The sequence below is a fragment of the Microdochium trichocladiopsis genome (genome assembly GCF_020744255.1).
Source record: "Microdochium trichocladiopsis strain MPI-CAGE-CH-0230 chromosome Unknown B0I36scaffold_11, whole genome shotgun sequence".
Lineage (NCBI taxonomy): Eukaryota > Fungi > Ascomycota > Sordariomycetes > Xylariales > Microdochiaceae > Microdochium > Microdochium trichocladiopsis.
Window position 1 is genome coordinate 801,343 of NW_025763554.1, and position 17,153 is coordinate 818,495.

At 57.5% G+C, this 17,153-nt stretch overlaps 7 protein-coding genes across 7 annotated transcripts; 4 read left to right on the forward strand and 3 right to left on the reverse strand.

The window, feature by feature from the left end:
* Positions 1-66: 66 nt before the first annotated feature.
* Positions 67-1,272, reverse strand: B0I36DRAFT_335504 (uncharacterized protein). The gene has a single exon (XM_046155486.1). It carries the CDS (start codon positions 1,144-1,146, stop codon positions 265-267), a length of 882 nt encoding a protein of 293 aa, XP_046006478.1. The 5' UTR covers positions 1,147-1,272; the 3' UTR covers positions 67-264.
* A 406-nt stretch (positions 1,273-1,678) lies between these two features.
* Positions 1,679-3,047, forward strand: B0I36DRAFT_368253 (uncharacterized protein; the record flags this gene model as incomplete). Its single annotated transcript, XM_046159590.1, has 2 exons — positions 1,679-1,800; positions 1,877-3,047. 2 exons carry the CDS (start codon positions 1,679-1,681, stop codon positions 3,045-3,047), a joined length of 1,293 nt encoding a protein of 430 aa, XP_046006479.1.
* Positions 3,048-4,682: 1,635 nt separating this feature from the next.
* Positions 4,683-7,755, forward strand: B0I36DRAFT_435566 (uncharacterized protein; the record flags this gene model as incomplete). Its single annotated transcript, XM_046162774.1, has 3 exons — positions 4,683-5,121; positions 5,203-6,943; positions 7,010-7,755. The coding sequence occupies 3 exons, from the start codon at positions 4,683-4,685 to the stop codon at positions 7,329-7,331; spliced, it is 2,502 nt and encodes an 833-aa protein (XP_046006480.1). The 3' UTR covers positions 7,332-7,755.
* Positions 7,163-8,607, reverse strand: B0I36DRAFT_435567 (uncharacterized protein; the record flags this gene model as incomplete). The annotated part of the gene is made up of 3 exons (XM_046162775.1): positions 7,163-7,721; positions 7,994-8,149; positions 8,357-8,607. 3 exons carry the CDS (start codon positions 8,605-8,607, stop codon positions 7,565-7,567), a joined length of 564 nt encoding a protein of 187 aa, XP_046006481.1. The 3' UTR covers positions 7,163-7,564.
* Positions 8,608-9,217: 610 nt separating this feature from the next.
* B0I36DRAFT_354517 (uncharacterized protein) lies at positions 9,218-10,189 on the forward strand (the record flags this gene model as incomplete). Its single annotated transcript, XM_046157324.1, has 1 exon — positions 9,218-10,189. One exon carries the CDS (start codon positions 9,218-9,220, stop codon positions 10,187-10,189), a length of 972 nt encoding a protein of 323 aa, XP_046006482.1.
* Positions 10,190-11,895: 1,706 nt separating this feature from the next.
* On the forward strand, positions 11,896-13,394 carry B0I36DRAFT_354518 (uncharacterized protein; the record flags this gene model as incomplete). Its single annotated transcript, XM_046157325.1, has 2 exons — positions 11,896-12,353; positions 12,416-13,394. 2 exons carry the CDS (start codon positions 11,896-11,898, stop codon positions 13,392-13,394), a joined length of 1,437 nt encoding a protein of 478 aa, XP_046006483.1.
* Positions 13,395-14,752: 1,358 nt separating this feature from the next.
* On the reverse strand, positions 14,753-17,131 carry B0I36DRAFT_253437 (uncharacterized protein; the record flags this gene model as incomplete). The annotated part of the gene is made up of 6 exons (XM_046150755.1): positions 14,753-14,992; positions 15,140-15,384; positions 15,535-15,690; positions 15,757-15,961; positions 16,070-16,542; positions 16,600-17,131. The coding sequence occupies 6 exons, from the start codon at positions 17,129-17,131 to the stop codon at positions 14,753-14,755; spliced, it is 1,851 nt and encodes a 616-aa protein (XP_046006484.1).
* Positions 17,132-17,153: the final 22 nt, after the last annotated feature.

Consider the following 17,153-nt stretch of genomic DNA (forward strand, 5'->3'; position numbering starts at 1 on the left):
ATTCCGCGCAGGCACTGTCGTGCGCTACTCAACCTCGCGTTCCGCAGAGCGCTATCGGGAATAATCTGTGAGTTCGAACAAGGCATCATGGCAATTCATGTAAATACAACATCTATAAACGAAATGGTCGCAACACAACTCCTGACGCCAACATGAGCCCATGGATATCTCAGGGAGTGCCCCGTCACAAACGCCGCCCGAATGCCTAATTTGCCCTGATCTCCCATACGCCGCCGTTGCTCAACCCCCAGCCTAGGGTAGGCTTCAAGCAGGCACATTCAGCAGCTGGCGCAGTGTGGCATCCGCTGCTCTGTACCATCGTCCTCTCTCCTCCAGGTCGTCCTCCACCCCGCCCAGCGCAGCGTCCTTCCGCCGTTTCGCCTCGCGCGCGGCCGCACTGCTGTTGTTGCGTTTCGTCTCCAGGGGCTGCAGCTCTGCGTGCAGGCGATCCAGCTCCTTCTTCTTGCGTGGCACAAGGGCTTGCAACTGTTCGAGCTGTCGATCAAGCTCAGCCCTCTGCCGTTTCTTGGCTTCCACCAATTCCAAGGTCTTGCTCAGAGGCAGGTTCAGATCTGGGTTCGGATTGCTGGTTGCCGCTTCTTGTGTCTGCCTCAGAGCTGCGACAGACTCCTCAAGCGCTTTGATCCTCTGTGGAAGGCCCGCGAGCCTGGAATTTTCTGCAGATAGGCGCTCATGCTTGGCGCTCAGCTCGAGTGCCCGCGCCTCGAGCCGCGCCACCGTTTCTGTGACGTCTGTCTTGAGGGCCTTGAGCGCAGCTTTCGCCTCGAGGTTCTGCGCTTCCAAGTCGAGATTCTCCTGAGGAGTGACGATCAGAGGCGGGTCGCCAACAATCGCGCGGATAAACTTCTCCTTGGTGACCTGCTCAACATAACTGAAGCGGAGTTTTGCGAAGAGCTCTCGATAGTGCTCGAGATCCCCTTCTAGCGAGGCGGGGGTAGGCGCATCGTCCAGGGATGCATTTGACACGTCAGAAGTCCGTTGGCCTGGGTCTTGCGAGTTTCTGCGTGCAGCTGACGGGCCCTCTGCGGCTGCTATGGGTTCGCTGAGCCGAAGTATGGAGAGCTCATGATCAGCGTGCAGAGCTTCTATGGCGGCCAACACTTCTTGTGGTGTCTTGGGCGGCATGATGTGGTAGCGTCGTGTTAGATTGCAGATTGAGGAAACGAACGCAGAAGAACAGGTGATCTAGCGCAATGTGCCGATACGATTCAAGGGTGCACCAATACCTTGGAGTCCGGATGTTTGTGGGATTGGGCTACTCAATCGCCCATGATCACGCGTAAAGGGCCGATCAGTCTCTATTTACATCGATTCCCTTTTCGGACTAGTGCTATTAGCACTGTAGACCCTACTGTACTCCGACACTTAATTCCAGGCGACGTGTACTGTCAATGCTGCTGTGCTACACACTGTAAATGGGGATGTGGGGTCACACACCACTGTCTCGGCGGCAGGACCCTGACATCAGACCATCCGAAAGCCAATCTAGAGTAGCATTTACGCTCAGCCTGTTCTCGTTTCCGAGTATCTCGAACTCCAAACACAACATTCGCTTACTTGCTTCTCCGTCACGACGAATACAGAGGGATTCTGAGGCTCGTCTTCCAACACATCACCCTCCCCAATACTCGCTGTCCGCTAGCTGCAGCATGGCACCATGCCTGAGAAGGAATATCCTCTCCTGACCGACGACTACGTCGCCGGACTACTCTCGCAAGAGGCCAATGACTGCTCAACCAAGTACTCGGCCCTCGGCCTTGACGCCTACAAATCTTCAAAGTAAGCGCACGAGCGTGCGCCCGCTGCCTTGACCGGGGTCTGCATAATGACAGATGGCTGACTTTCTGCACGGCAGACGACCACAAAACCAGCCGAAACCAAACACCCGATTCCTGAACAACATAATCCGCGACACAAACTCCCACAACCGTGCTCTGCTGGCCAAAGAGAGCGCCGAATCACAGGCTCGCCTGCGCGAGCTCGAACAGGCCGAGCGAGACAAGCAACGCGAGCAGGAGCGGCTGCAGCGCCGAGCACGGCCGGGCCCTGCAGACACGCGCAAGCGCATCCTCGGCGACATCGCCGCCTTCATAAGTCCCGGTGCGGCATCCTCGTCTCGGGCGACGAAACGGAGGCGCGGGGAGGCTGAAGGAGCGGAGACTGCTGAAGACGGCAGACGAGGAACAGATGATAGGGAACGCTCAAGACCACCGAGGCGCTCAAGAGGCGACACAACGTCTGGCCGGCATTCCAGCAGCAGAAGCCAGGATCTATTCAACGAGTCGGGCACGACACGCGAATCTGCAGGAAGATTGAACGCGGACAAGAGCCGGGATGATCACGATCGGAAGTCGAGGCGTCGCGCATACCGAGATCGCAGCGACGACGAGACTAGCCGGAGTCACAAGAAGAGCTCGAGGCGTGACACCAGTCAGGATGATGCAGAGAGGGGTCGACATCACCATAAGAGCTCGAGGCACAAAGGAGAACGTGATCGACACCACAAGATACGGTCCCGCAGCAGGAGCCCGGCAAGACACAAGCGATCAGCACCTTCAAGGTCTTCAAGAACGCGGGACGCTCCTGCAGAGATGGAGTCGGACTCTGATCCACTTGACGACCTAATCGGGCCCACCCTCCCGCCAAAGCAGGATACTGTGCGTGCTCGAGGCCGGGGCGCGCATGCCAGCTCGTCTGGTATTGATGGCCGCTTTGCAGCAGACTACGATCCTACCATGGACGTGGGTCCAGAGCCCGCGTCAGGTTCTGCGGAAGCCGACTGGGAAGGCACAGTAGAGGCATATCGTGACCGACAGAAATGGCGCAAGCAAGGCGCCGAAAGACTGCGAAGCGTAGGGTTCACCGAGGACGAGATCAAGCGATGGGAAACGGGCGACAAGAAGGACGAGACAGACGTGCGGTGGACGAAACAAGGCGCTGTGCGTGAATGGGACAGGGGCAAGGTCGTCGATACCGACGGCGATGTTGCGCTCGAACCGGAATGGGGAAGGCTTAAGGGGACCTAACGGGCACGCCTTGCTCGATCGGGAGGGCAGTTGCCGCGTACTCGTTTCTTGGCGACGAAATCAAGCATGCATAGCGTTTTGGCATTTGCAAGGATGCAGCGGTGGCCAATATGGGCAGCACAGAAAATAGACCAATGCAGTTGTACACTCTACCCTCGGCATGGAGGAGGTATCCAGAACTCGCGGGGGATTTCTGTCAAAGGGCCTGGGCAGGAATGCCACATGACATGGACCTCCTTTTCCAGGTAGATAATCCCGAGGAAGATGCATAAGGCAGATAAAGTGCGCGATCTAGGTTTTACCGTCCATGGGCTGGTGCGGAACACCGAGAGAGGAGTCGACAGCCACAAGCCACAAGTGGGTATCGCAGGAGAAAGTCAAACGGCACAGGAGAAGGCTCAATGCCGTGCCGGAGATCCGCCCAAGAACAAGAAAGCGGCGGATGAAGATCCAAACGGTCGGCCCAACCGGGTGGGCTGGGCTGGTCGGGAGTCTTGTGGCGCGCCTTGGTGGTTCGTCAGTATCGAATGCAAATACTAGAGGAGTCACTGCACTGCGTCAAGTGAGACAATCTGGTGTCCCAGTGGAGCGCATAGTGGGGTTCGGCGCTCGGCCGCAGCATTCGGTCGTGGGCGGTGGTCCCGCGAGGCTGGGAAAGCACAAAGTGCGGGCGATCCGAGGCGTCTGAGTCGTGTCCGCCCCGTTCCGCGCGCCTTACTGATCATGCCCAGCCACTGTGAGTCGCTTGTCTAGAGGGCCGTTATCAGTTGTGACGATGTTATGGGAGCTGCTTCCCCCATGAACAGCTGTAGGACCCTTGGGGGGCTTGAGGTGGATGGGATGGCAGGATGGTGGGACGGGACGGAGCCTGGCGCATGCATGTGATCCCCGCTGGAGCTGGGGTAGGAGGAGACGCAGCGAGCAGGGGGCGCTGGCAGAGAGGAGAGAGAGGGTGCAGCAAGCAGCACAGGCAGGCAGGTGACGGCGTGACGGCCGTGACGGGCGCGAGGGGAGGAGGTCTGGTGATGACGACGGCAATGACACCACCCGCGCCGCGTGTGAGAGTCAAGCCTAGCCCGCCAGCGCAGGACCTCGCCAGACCAGACCAGGCCACATCGGAACCCGGGCGCCTTGGCATCCACCGCTCCAGGCTTCATATGCTCGACGAGCTGCTCGCCTCGTGCTTCTCGTCTCGGGCCCATGGCATCTCTGGAGTGCACTGTTGCAAGGTTGTCTTTTGTTGCTGTCATTGCGCTGTCACTCTGGCGAGGCAGCCTGCAGGGATAGGTACACCAACCCAAGGCACGCTTAGGCGGCACGTTCCACCAACTGCGGCACGCTTCTCCGGCGGCTCGTACTGTACTCGGTGCTCCCCCAAAGGCGCCCGCCCTCCCACTTCAACACCACATCGCACGAGCGCCGTTGTGCGCGCCCAACACCACCTCCGCCAGGCCTCTCACCCACGACAGTAGCCACGCTCTGCACCCTTCAAAACGACGGCTCGAGCGAACACAAAGCCTGGGGCTCATCCTCAGGCTGGCCTGAGACACGGGCAACTCTCGAGTCGGCTGTGACAATCCGACTTACTCGCTCGTGCTTACCTATCTGCATCAACCAATATCCAGCTCGCCCATCATGCGTCCACCGAGGATCGCCATCCTCGCCTTCTTCTTCGGCGCCTGCCTCTTCATCCTTGGCCGTGCCATCACGACGGCCACCACGAGGTCGACCACTCCGCCTCCTCCCGCCATCGACTCGCTGCCCCTTGCCACCACGAAGCGCATAGGCACCTTTTCGTCGCTCTTCTCCTTCTCGGCGCCTTTCATTCTCTTCCCACCCAACGCCGTAATCACCATTGCCGACGACAACACCACATCTTTCGCCGCCAGACCCGCGGCATTTGGTCCTCCTCTGCCCGCGTTCGGTCTCACAGGTCAGCTATGGATTGGCAGTGGGTTCACCGAGGAGTCGCTACTCGACGGCGAAGGCGAGGGTGAGCGAGGCTGTAGTGACGCTCCCAACTGGGACGATGGCACAAATTCAGTGTTCACGCCCTTGAGTGGTAGCCCCAAAGGTAGGCCGTCCTTCGGCGGGCCTGGGGGCAGCCGCCACAGCAGGAACGGCCCAGCAGACGCCCTCAAAGACTCTGTCATAGATCGACTGCCCGCTGTTGGTGTTGCTGCCAAGTCGAAGCCACCTCCGATCCCGCTTGACGATGGTACAGACGACTATCTGCACCAGGGTCTCGGTGGAAAACCTGTCAAGCAGACTCAGAGCGACGCTTTCGGCCTCGACAGCGTCGGACATGCCGACATTCAGTCCATCCAGGAGGGTGCTGAGATTGCTGGCAAGATTGTTCTTCTGAGTCGTGGAGGCTGCGGGTTCCTCGAAAAGGCCAAGTGGGCTCAGCGGCGTGGCGCGGTCGCTCTTATCGTTGGTGACAACCAGCGTGGCGGGCCTCTGATTCAGATGTTCGCCAAGGGCGACACTTCCAACGTCACGATTCCGTCCATCTTTACCTCGCGCACTACTGCGTATCTGCTTTCTCTCATGCTGCAGTCTGGCGCAGGTTTCGAAAATGTCATGGATGAGCATGGGAAGCTGGCTCTCAAGGGACAGCCACTCGACAAGACCACCAAGAACAAGAAGGGGAAGGAGCAGGGCACTCACTCGGCTGCTTCGGTGGCAACTAGTGGTGGGAAGGGCACAAGTGGCAAGTCTGCGGTCACCGCGGACAGCACTGCATCCTCTTCCGGCTGGTTCGCTCGTCTCTTCGGCATCGGAACGACTTCCGGTGCTGGCGATGTCGATAACAGACCGCCGAGAAGCGGACGACTGGAGTGGAAGCAAGTCGAGGATTTTAGCGATGAGATCGATGCTCCGGCTGCAAAAGGCCGCGCGAAAACTGGCACAGCGGTCAAATCGACGTCGGACCAGGTCACGCCTGACGACTTTCAGATCGGAGTGCAAGACTGGCGTGATCCTGATCTGGTGGGATTTGAGGATGGCGCGGACAACGCCGACAGCAGTCTGCCGAAAACGAAGAAGACCCCCGAGTCCGCAGCGAAACGAGCAGCGGAGGAGAAGCCACGACAAGCGAACAGCATCACGCCCAGCAGCGGCGAATACATTGCGAGCAGCTTTCCAGCCAAGGACCGCGACGCTATTGGCAAGGCTAAGGACAAGACGTCACCTACAACCAAGGAGAGCCCTGGTGGGCTAATCTCGAAGCTTTTTGGCAATCACGACGGTGTTGGCAGCCCTCGTGGCGAAGATCAACCGGCGCCAATCACCACAACTCCTGCCAACAGACCGGATCAAGGCAGGGGCATGCCGCCGCCGCATCACGAGGGACTTTGGGTCGTCATTACTCCCTCAAGTGGCGCCAGTCCTTTCTTCGACACTCTGCTTGTTCTTGTGATCAGCCCACTGATCACACTGACCGTCGTATATGCGCTGCTGATTCTCCGCGCCCGCATTCGCAGAAGACGCTGGAGAGCACCTAAGTCTGTCGTGGAGAGGCTTCCCGTGCGAACCTACCAAACAGTGGCAAATTCATCGACCCAAAGCTCTCGTGTACCATCCCCTACAAGTTCGTCGCCGACGACACCGCTTCTTCAAAGCACGGAACTGCCACAGCGACCCCGACCTCGGTCTCGAACCACTACTGGTGTTTTGACGGCCGACGAAGTCATGCAAGCTGAGACGGCTCATGCTGTACCCAGCTCTGCGCGGGCAAGGGGAGGGCAGAAGCCGGAGCACGAGAAGCGTGGTAGTCAGTGGAAGAAATACATGGGACGCCAGGTCGAGTGTGTTGTTTGTCTTGAAGAATATGTCGATGGCGTCAGCCAAGTCATGAGTCTTCCCTGCGGCCACGAGTTTCATGTGGACTGCATGTAAGTTTTTTCCTACCTCTTACTCTTGAGATGCTATTTTTTGCTCAAGCTGACGATTTTAAACAGCACTCCTTGGCTTACGACTCGGCGACGTACATGCCCCATCTGCAAGGGTGATGTGGTGCGGTCACTCGCCCATGGTTCTTCTTCAAGCCCTCGCTACGAACCATATCGCGACGACAGCGAGGACGACGATGTCTCCACGCACAACTCGCTACCTAGCTCTCAAGCTAGTGCAGAAGATCGTGAGGATCCCGACGTTGAGCGCGGAGTCAGTTCCTTGACGAGCAATCGGCAGGAGAACTGGCTGACTATGATCACTGGCATTCTGCGACCCCGTTCGACCCAGCGCAGGGACGATCGTGGCGAACAGGACCGTGATCGGTGATGGCTTGCGCGCGTGCACTGTGGATGGAGACAGCGTTGCTGTGCTTACCTCGACCTTGGTTGGCTGTTTGTTTTGGGATAGGTTCTGCATTTCTTTTAGCACGAGGGTTGGCGTAAGGGTTTATTCATAGCGATCAGGACTCGGTAAATAAGATACACCACACTACTTCAGTATTGATTAGGTCGAATGAGCAGAGCCATGGTTTTCGGACGGATGGCGATGTTAATGGCTCATCATAATTTGTCAATTTCCTGTAGCAAGTGAAGAGCACCACGAACTCTTTGCTCAGAATCTCTTTCTTCGTGTTCTCCATAAGTTCGGGTTTCTGGTGAGCCATTGAAGTCTGCGGAAGTGACAGCCGCAGACTTCTGACGCTTGATTTGGGGCAAACTAGATCCCAGCAAAGCTTTGATTCTGAAACCCCCATTCCATTGCCCCCCCAAAAAGCACCGTTCGGATAGCCGGGGGCTACATCTCCAAGGCTTGCGTGACATGGAAACTGCATGTGAAAACTGTTTGCTTTGCACCTATGGGCAGGCCATCAGGAGGAGTTCAGCCCTGTGAACCGTAGGGCACTAGTCGCACAGCCCCAGCAGATAGCAGGCAAGCCATTTGATCGGCTCTTTTCAGCCTTCACTCAGCCACTCTTTGCCATGTCTTACCGTGCCAGCCCTTCATGACTTGACGACACTTGTCTTCGGGTTTTCAAGCCAGCCATGAGACCATCACTTGTGTCTTCTCGCAAGACAAGAGCTGCTCTGCCTTCCTCCCCTGCTCCTATCAGACACACAAAATTCACACGTGTTCGATCTTGAGACCTGCGGAACAGGCGTGGCAATATCAAGGCTGTGCACACAGAGGCCCTCCCGAAACCGATGCCGTCTGCAACACCACATGTTCTGCTGGACTTGCACGGCATACTCGAGCCACGCCGTCAAGTAGACACCACTACTACCACCAACAACCATAATGGAGGAGATGTAGCCACCCTGGCGAGCAGCGAGGGACCAGCGAGTCACGCTTACTCCGCTGCTGCCGGTAGTGTCGAGGGCTCTCCCCAGAGGCTTGTCCCAGGCCAGCCGATCTCCACGGTCCGGACCCTGAGCATACCAGACCACGACGACGTACTAAAGTCCCATGACTTCTCCTCCCCGGCAGGCCGCACAGCAGCTGAGGCGGGACCTGCAGCAGCAGCAGCAGCAGCAGCAGCAGCGGCGGAGCCAAGAAAGCCAAGGAGTTCCGGAAGGAGCAGCAGGACGCTCGCGCGCGTGCACATTCTGCAGCTCCAGCCCACGGATCGGCCTATCGAGGACAGATTCTCGGTGCGCCTGACGCGCTCGGCAGGGGAGAGATGTAGGCCACCGAGCAGCAGCCTTGATGATGATGATGATGCTGTCGTCGACGACACCACGCCGGCGGCTTCGGATCGGGCGGGGAGCAGGACAGAGACGAGCAGCAGCAGCAGTAGCAGCACCAGGATCCGTCTCCAGCTCGGCGTGTACGATGGCCATCGGGGCCCGTGGGCTGCAGAGTGTGTCGCGGCTTCGTTGTCTGAGAGGCTGGATGGTGTTGATCTCGGGATTGGCGGTTTGACTAGCGGAAAGGCCGATGCTGCCACAGTTGAAAAGAACGTCCAGACAGTTTTTCAGCAACTCGATCAGCATATCTTGGAGGATTTCGAGGGGTGTCATCGTCCGAGGGCACCTGTCTCGCGAGAAGGACGTCAGTATGGTTCCAGGATAGCCAAGTTCTTCAGACTGAGGAGCAAGAGTCAACTCGGGAAAGCGGAGGCAGGAAGGGGTACTTCTGAAGAGGAGGACACAAGACCAAGGAAAACAGACAGCAGCATCGCAGCGCTCCGAGCGGTAAGTGGCTGCACCGCCTCGATGCTGCTGCTCGAATGGTTGCACGAATCCTCGCCGGCCCAGGCAAATCCCCTCGACCACGACTCCGTGGGAAGTAGCAGCAATCGTACCAGAGGCAAGCATGCCAGCTGCCTCGTCAATCTCGGAGACTCGCGGACCGTCGTGGCAAATTTTCGCAGTGATGGGGTCCCCAGCGGCGGCAATGGTTCATCAGGCTTGACCCAGACGAGGGACGTCAATTCTTCCGTGTCGACCGAGCGCGAGTATATCATGGCGCAGCATCCCCTCGACGACCCCAGGGATGTGATTGTTGGCGGCAGGCTCTTTGGCGAGACCCTGTCGACTCGGGCTTTTGGTGATGCCCTGTATAAGCTGCCACTTCGGAGAACGGAAGACGGTGAGACTGTCGATGCGATTCCGCGACGGCAACTATCCGCCCAGGAGAAGGCGCTGCATTGCCACTACGTTCATCAAATGAGCGCGTGCTTGGTCGACGCAGAGGCTTCCAGGTTCTCGTCGTCGATGGACGGACCGGGCGATAAAGTGAAGCGTCGACCCAGGACGATTGCCCTTGGAGAGAGGTATGATGCCATGTTCTCGTCCTATTTGACGCCACCATACGTCTCCCCTCTCCCGGAAGTCCAAGCTTGGCAGGAGGGAGCTGTTGAAAGTTCCGAAGATGCAGTACAACCTGGCGACCAAGATCGTGGGACGGGGGCGAGAGCTGGCCTCTTGACCTCGAATGCTGCCGGGAGCACGGCTGGAAGAATGTTCGCAATTCTGGCTACAGATGGCCTGTGGGATCTCACAAGCTCTGAGAGCGCCATGGAATGTGTGTTGAAGGTTGCTGCGAGTCTTCAATCCTCCGGAGAGGAGCTCAATCTTGCTGAAGCTTTATATCGCTATGTTGTTGAGGATCAAGGCCGACGCGCGGGCGACGATGTCACGATACTCGTAGTCGAATATAATGTGTCTGGCTTCCTTGACCCCTGAATATTAACAATTCCAAAGGTCCCAGGGCGTTTGGTTTCTTCATCGTATGGTTTTCAGCACGAGCCAGAACGGCCATAACATCCTGGAACGTGGTGGAAGCCCACTCTGAGCAGCGCGCTTTGTGGCTCATTGATATTGCTTGGCAGTGCCTTGGGCCTCATTGACGATAGAATTGACATCCCGAATAACGGACCCATTTTCATATTTTCATGATACCCACGCGGTGGGTTCAGAGTCGTGACTGTAACGGAAGTCATCCTCATCGATTAGTCAATCAGGGACGCTCATCTACGCGGATGATATGACCTTTTGACGGTTGCTGCCATTGCTTCGGATACATCCTCCTGGCAGTAATGAGACTCCTGTGGAAGTCTTCAGCGACCTGGGTGCAAACAATGCTTGCGGCACGCGGCCTCATTGAGGGGTCATGATTTTGCGGCGCCCATGCGCACCCGTCATGGACTTGAACATGACACTGTCAAGCGCACCAAGGCTCGCATGTGACGAATCCTCCATTTTTCAAGATTCTGCTACACTTCCTCTACTTTACACTGCTTATGTGTTCACGAAGCTCTCTAACGCCACAACATGCAGCTGGCAACCACCTGGCCCAAGCTTTATGCTCGGGCCATTGAACTCGGCGATTTCAAGGGCGGTACAACAATTTTCAGAGCAAGGCTCAGGTGATTTACATGTCCTTGGGCGACTCGGCAGGATGACTAGATTCAATGCTGCGGGAATTTGAGTGATAACCAGCAGGCTCGCGAATTGACGTTTGCTTGAATGTTTGATATCTGACACGAAATCGTTTACGACTTACACACAAACACCAGAACGTTCATGATTAGAATACGTTGTCTCATTCAGCTTGAACGTACAAAGGCAATCGTCTGTTGTTATCCATTAAATGGTTGTCACAGGCATCAATACCGCTATGTCGACTGTTCTCTGCCACCTCGGGACCGAGTGGCCTTCGAGGCACCCGCGTATTCGCACACCTAGGCCAAGGGCGAGGAGGGGCACAAAGTCGTTTGATATGACTGCTCGGCCTCTTGCAAGGCATTCAGCTCGCCCGGCAGTCGTCCAAGGCTGTTGTACGGTGTGGACAAGGCACTGTGGACCGGACAATGGAGCTTCGGCAGGTATCAACGGGGTGGACGCAGTCATGCCGCGTTGTCCTGGTTTCCTTGGAGACGCCAGCAGAGCTGGCTGCGGACCAGCCCACGGATTAATGTGCTCATCGTCACGTTGATGCCTTGTGCCCCTCTCCTTGTGGACTGAGAGGGCAGTGAAAAGCAGTCTTGGCCACCACCTGGTCCCTGAACACCATCCATCCCACATCCCACCTTCGCAACCACCCATAGTCGACACAAGGAAAGTTTCATTTCTTTCCCACGACAACCAAGCACATCTCGCATCAACAACTTTCCAGAGACTGGATTCACATTGTAAGTATGCTAGAACCATTTCCCTCAGCTCCAAAGGTGCCTGCGGGCCAAAGCTTGGTGCCATGGAGAATTCATATCACAACCTTGTCGAAGATGACAAGGCCATAATGGGCAGAACCCACAGGAGCCATTCCGCCCACGATACTGCGCAGTTTCGATCCTGGTATCTCGGCAAGGCATCATAGCCACTGACTGGGTGTATGATAGGCATCACGGGTTGTACGTATCATATCGCTCCGACTAGCTACAACCGTCACAATGGCAACCTTGGCAGTGGGAATGGCAACCGGCGGAGGACCGTCAGATGCCGGCCGCAAGAAACCGTTCAAGAAGGATCCCGACGACAATTCGTCGCCCGGTCGGAAGTTGAGTACCAAGGCATGTGACAACTGCCGCAAGCGCCGTGTGCGCTGTGATGAGCAGTTGCCCTGCGGACCATGCCAGGAGCGCCGCGAGGATTGCAGCTACGACGACCCGGAGAAGAAACGAGGCCCCAAGGCTGGCTGGACCAATTCTCGCAGTGCAATCCAGACGCTCGCCGACCTCATCCCGGGCCTTGGAGATGCTCTCGTGGCTCTCTTCCACACGATGGAAGTTGACGATACTGGCATGACAATCATGCAGTATGCGAGCAATCTGGAGAACCGCCTGGCGGTTGGCGGTCGGCTCGAGGGAACCCTGTTTGGCATGTTCGGCTACGAAGATTTCGGTTCCGAGTAAGTCTTCATCTTTCTACAATGGCATGGGCAATTTCAGCGGGGACTAAATGAACAAACAGCGAGCCGGGAGTTCTGGCGCGCATCAACGATCCTCGCATCCTTCGTTATCGGGATGCTCTACGCCACTTCCTTGAGATCTTGCGAGCTGACTCGGTTACCGCTGGGAATGCGGGTGCAACTCTTCCGACGCCTCTGACGGTCCGTCCTTTTGCCCTGTCAAGCCATGATCCTGAATCTCGTCAGGGTCCCGAGACGCGCCAGACAACTCGCACCCGCAGAGCCTCTCGAGCTCGACAAGGCACAGATGGCTCAGAAGTCACACCAGCTCGTCCCATTGCCCCAGCTCCGTCGAGCACGCAGGCCCCTGTTGCAATGGAGGCACACTCTGTGGTACAGAACTCGCTCAGTGCGCACGCAACGCAAGGTTTTGGATCCCACGTCAATACTCAGCTCATGCAGACTCCTCAGGGTCATCAAGCTCCTCAGAGTCACCTGGCTCCTCAAGCTCTGCAGACCCCGCAAGCTGCTCACGTCTCCTTTGGCTCTGAGTTCTCTCAAGCTATCCCGGATGCCCAGTTCTTCCAGGCTTCTCAGCTCAACCCTCAGGCTATGGGCTGGAGCCCGACCATGCCAACCCTCGACTTTGGGCACTTTACCGCTGATCCGCGTCTCATGCAGCAGCCGCACGACCTAATGCAGCAGGACTATCCTTACATGCAGAACAACCTCATGTACCAGGGGCTACAGCAGCAGACCATGATACAACAGACAATGAATCTCCAGGACTTCTACCAGCATCACGGACTGCCCGCGATCCCAAGCCGCAGTCAAACTCCCACGGAGATGAGCGCCCCCTCTGAATCTGGATCCGAAGCTGGTCCGGGTCGGTTCGAGATAGACACTACGGGCGTTGACATGACTTACACTCTTAGTGACGAAGTTATCATGGGACAAGACTTTCCCAACCAGTCGCAACAGGGCACCCAGGACGGTCAAGGTTCCCAGTTCTCGCAGGCATACAGAGCATTCCGATGGTGAGTACCACAGCCCAAAAGTCTGCGGTATAGGGACCTGTCAGCACATCATCTTTTGGGCAACGACGGTACCAGTTTGACTACTTGCCTGGTCGCGCCCCGAAGATATCTGGAAACCTCACCTCTACATCAGGAGGGATGGAGATATCCTTGGCTTGCAACTGGCACAAACACCATGAGATTCCTGCGGTTTTCTGTTTTGTTGTTATCTACAAAGCCTCACAAGATGGCTTGCTAACAAGCCCTCACACAAAGCTACGAGTCCACCACCCGACATGTACACGACGGAAGCTTGCGAAGTCATTTCCTGCACGCTAAGTTCTACATATGTCCTTTTGTCTTCTTCTACTTTTATTACATGGCGCTCATTCACGGTGCTTTTCCCTCCTACGGCAATAAACTTCCTTCTATGGGTTTGGCTGACTGAACGGACTAACTTGCTTCGTCGACGACCATTCATGGTATTCCCGGCAAAGTGTAAGCTACATCAGCAGACAAGAACATCCTTTTTGCGAGAAGAATGAAAAGCTGACTTTTGAAGTCCAGGATATCGACGTTCTTGTCCCCCTTCCCCCGGCTCCAAAGGGAAAAGCCGGCCCTCAAGGAACCTCGCCTCGGTACACTTTCCTTCATCGTCTTTCGACCACCTGTTTTTCGGCATCAGGTTTTCACGCACTCGCGACCCAGTTTCAGCTCCGTCTGGACTGCTTTCGCTGGTCTCTGTATCTCTCCTTCTTGGTACACACGCATGTGCCTTCCGGTTACATACCGCCAGGACCGTCGAGCCTGACGGACAGTCGGCCGCGAGTGCCCCCTCATCCTTACTCTGTAGTTCCTAACCATGCACAGACAGGGTACTGAAAAGGGCTGATATGCGTTTTGCTTTTTTCTTTGCCGTTCATGCAAACAAAGCGAGGAGCTTTTGGGCCGGTCTTTTGTGTTCTTTGAGGAGACGAACCCTGGCTGGCAGGCAGCTGTCATTGCCTTCTTTTGTGAAGCGCGGGTACAAAAGGTCATGGGCAAATTTGGTAAACAGGAGTTCCGGATCCAGGTTTACAGCGCTCACGGCGCTCACGGCGCTCACGGGGGCTGGTCTTCTTTCGTCAAGTTGATAGACAGACAGACAGACAGAGAGACAGCAAGACAAAATCATGTTTCACGATAACAGTCGGGTGTTCTATGGGGCCAGACCTTCACGCCGCAAATGTGGCGCACGGGAGATTTGAGTTGCAACAGAACATCCGTGACAGCAAACAAACCATTCACCAAAATCCAGCAAGAAGTGCTTGCTTGGGGGGTAGCCCTCAAAAACTTTTCTTCATTTGTCTGGTTTTTTTTTTTTTTTTTTTCCATGAAATGGTATCAAGTAAAGTCATACACCAGCAGACTTTCCCTGCCGTCTCTGGATTCCTTGAGCACAATGACCATCTCATCGTCAAAGCCCACCCAATTCCTCTTGTCATCCCACTGCTCGTGCCCAGCAGCAGCAGCAGCGGCGGCGGTGGCAACATCACCGCTCTTTTCCAGCTCAGCACCGTCCTCGACAGCCCTTGGTGTCGGCCGCACTGCAATACTGCCATTACTCGCATCCAGGACCCTCCTCTGGGGTCCTGGTGAAGGGACAAAGCCTGCCCCACCACCGACTCCTCCTCCTCCTTCTGCTGCCACTGCTGCTGCTAGTGCTGTGCCGTCGCCTCTCCGCCTGCTGCTGCTGCTGCTGCTGCCGCCGCCGCCACCCTGGTGATTCACGGAAGAATGATTGCCCCTGCCCTCGAGCTCCCACACACGGATCTCGTCCCCGCGATGGCTCACGCTGACCGCCTTGCCGCGTGCCGTAATCTCCGCGTCACTGATGCCTGAGGTGTGGCCCCACAGCCGGATCCCCGGCGAGATCGAGAGTGAGGTCGACGTCGACGTGCACAGGTGCAGGATCAGCGTATTGTCGGGCAGCGTGGCGAGGAGGTACGGGTGGGTGTAGCAGATGCTTGTGGGGCCTTCCTCATCCTCGTCGTCATCACCATCGTCGTTGCTGTTCGTGTTGCTGTTGCTGTTGCTGTTGCTGGCGGGGCCGGGCAGGTCGCCAGCATGATGAGCGGCGGCGGCAGCGAGATCTGACATGGGTCGTCGTCGTCGCCGGGTCATACCCTCGTCGTACTCGTTCATGTCGGCGTCCCGGGCAAATGAAGTTCCAGGCGAGTCACGCGCGGCCCGTCGCGCAGCGAGGCTGGATCCCGCTCTCCTCCGACCCCTTGGGGCCGTCCTGACAGGCAGCGTGTACGCCAAGCGGGTCGTCACCACTTCTGGTGAGGGCCCAGAACCAGCCCGGTTCTCGTTGTTGTTGTTGTTGCTGCTGCTGCTGCTACTACTGCCGCTGATGCTGTAAGCAGGAAGCGGAGGGCGTATGTGCAAGTCCTGGATTCCCAGCGACCAGCCTTGGATCGTGGAGAATGTATATGCGATGGAGGCGACCGTCATCCCTCCTGCACTTTTGCGTATTGATAGCGCCAGCGGGTCTCTTGATGTGTGTGACTTAAGAGAGGTGAGAAGATATGGAGCAGGCAAGGACGCCCCCTCAGCGGCTGCGGGCTTCGTCTTTGGTCGGCCATGTTGGTCGCGGCTGGCGAGGCGCCTGGACCTGGGATCGTGACGCTCAAACTCGTCCTCCGTGTGGCTCTCAACTGCTGATTCCCTCTCCGTCTCGCTATCTGATTCCATGATTCCCTTCCGGCGCGCACTGGAGTGCCCGCCCTTGGACGGCCGGGCTTCTGGGACATTGAAGGTATACAGAGAGACCAGGACGGACTTTGTGGCCGTCAACAGGTACGGGCTCGAATACGCAAGCCCGACCAGCGCCCCATTGCTGGACTTTTCGTGGCGATAGCGACGCTCGATGTCGTGCTGGTCGAGCCCGATCCGCCACACGCCGAAGCTGCCGTCGGTGAACCCGATGGCCACATCGAGGAGCCTGTCGTGCAGCTTTTGGTCGTCGATGGTCATGCAGCTCGGCGCGGCGACCGAGCCGGCATCCAGCAGGCCCGTCTGTGCGACCAGTCTCTTCGTCTTGAGGTCCCACGCCCGCAGGCCTGTCGTGAGATCTGCGGTGACGGCGACGCCCTCGACCACCTTGACCAACGTCTTGCCGTCCTGACGGGCTATCAGATCACCACTCGCACCATCACCACCTTCTATGCCATCGCCACCATCACCACCGCCACCGCCGCCCGCACCGGCGGCACGGACCTCCTGGCGGATATTGAGCTCCTCGACGGCGCACTTGCCGAGGGACCAGTTGTGGCGCAGCTTGTACTGCCTCTTCCAGTCGCCGCGGCTGTCGTCCATGTCGACCCAGCCGCCGCGGCGGCCGTCAGCCCAGACGGTGCGGCGGGAGGCATAGTGCAGCTTGCCCTCGCGGGCGGAGCCGTCGCGGAAGCCAGGGATGCGGAGGGCGCGGGGCAGGACGAAGCGGGCGTAGTAGAGGCGGCGCCAGAGCTGCGAGTCGGCGGCGAGGGCGTGGAAGCGGCGGGAGACGGGCGCGATGCTGAGCAGGTCGGGCAGCGACAGCAGCGACAGGATGCGCACCAGCAGCTCGTCCGAGAGCGGCGATAGCAGGTCGTGCTGCCTCGTGTGCCGTGCCCGCTTGTTGCTGCTCGTCGTCGTCGTTGTCGAGGCCGCGGCTGTCAGTGTGTCGGCGTCGTCGGCAGAGCGCTTGCGCTTCGTGCCTGGTTGAAGGACGCGCGGCATCGTGGTGAGGCGGGTGCAGTCT

Excerpts from the sequence above, each read along its gene's own strand:
- B0I36DRAFT_335504 (XM_046155486.1), bottom strand. The coding sequence starts at position 1,146 with ATGCCGCCCAAGACACCACAAGAAGTGTTGGCCGCCATAGAAGCTCTG.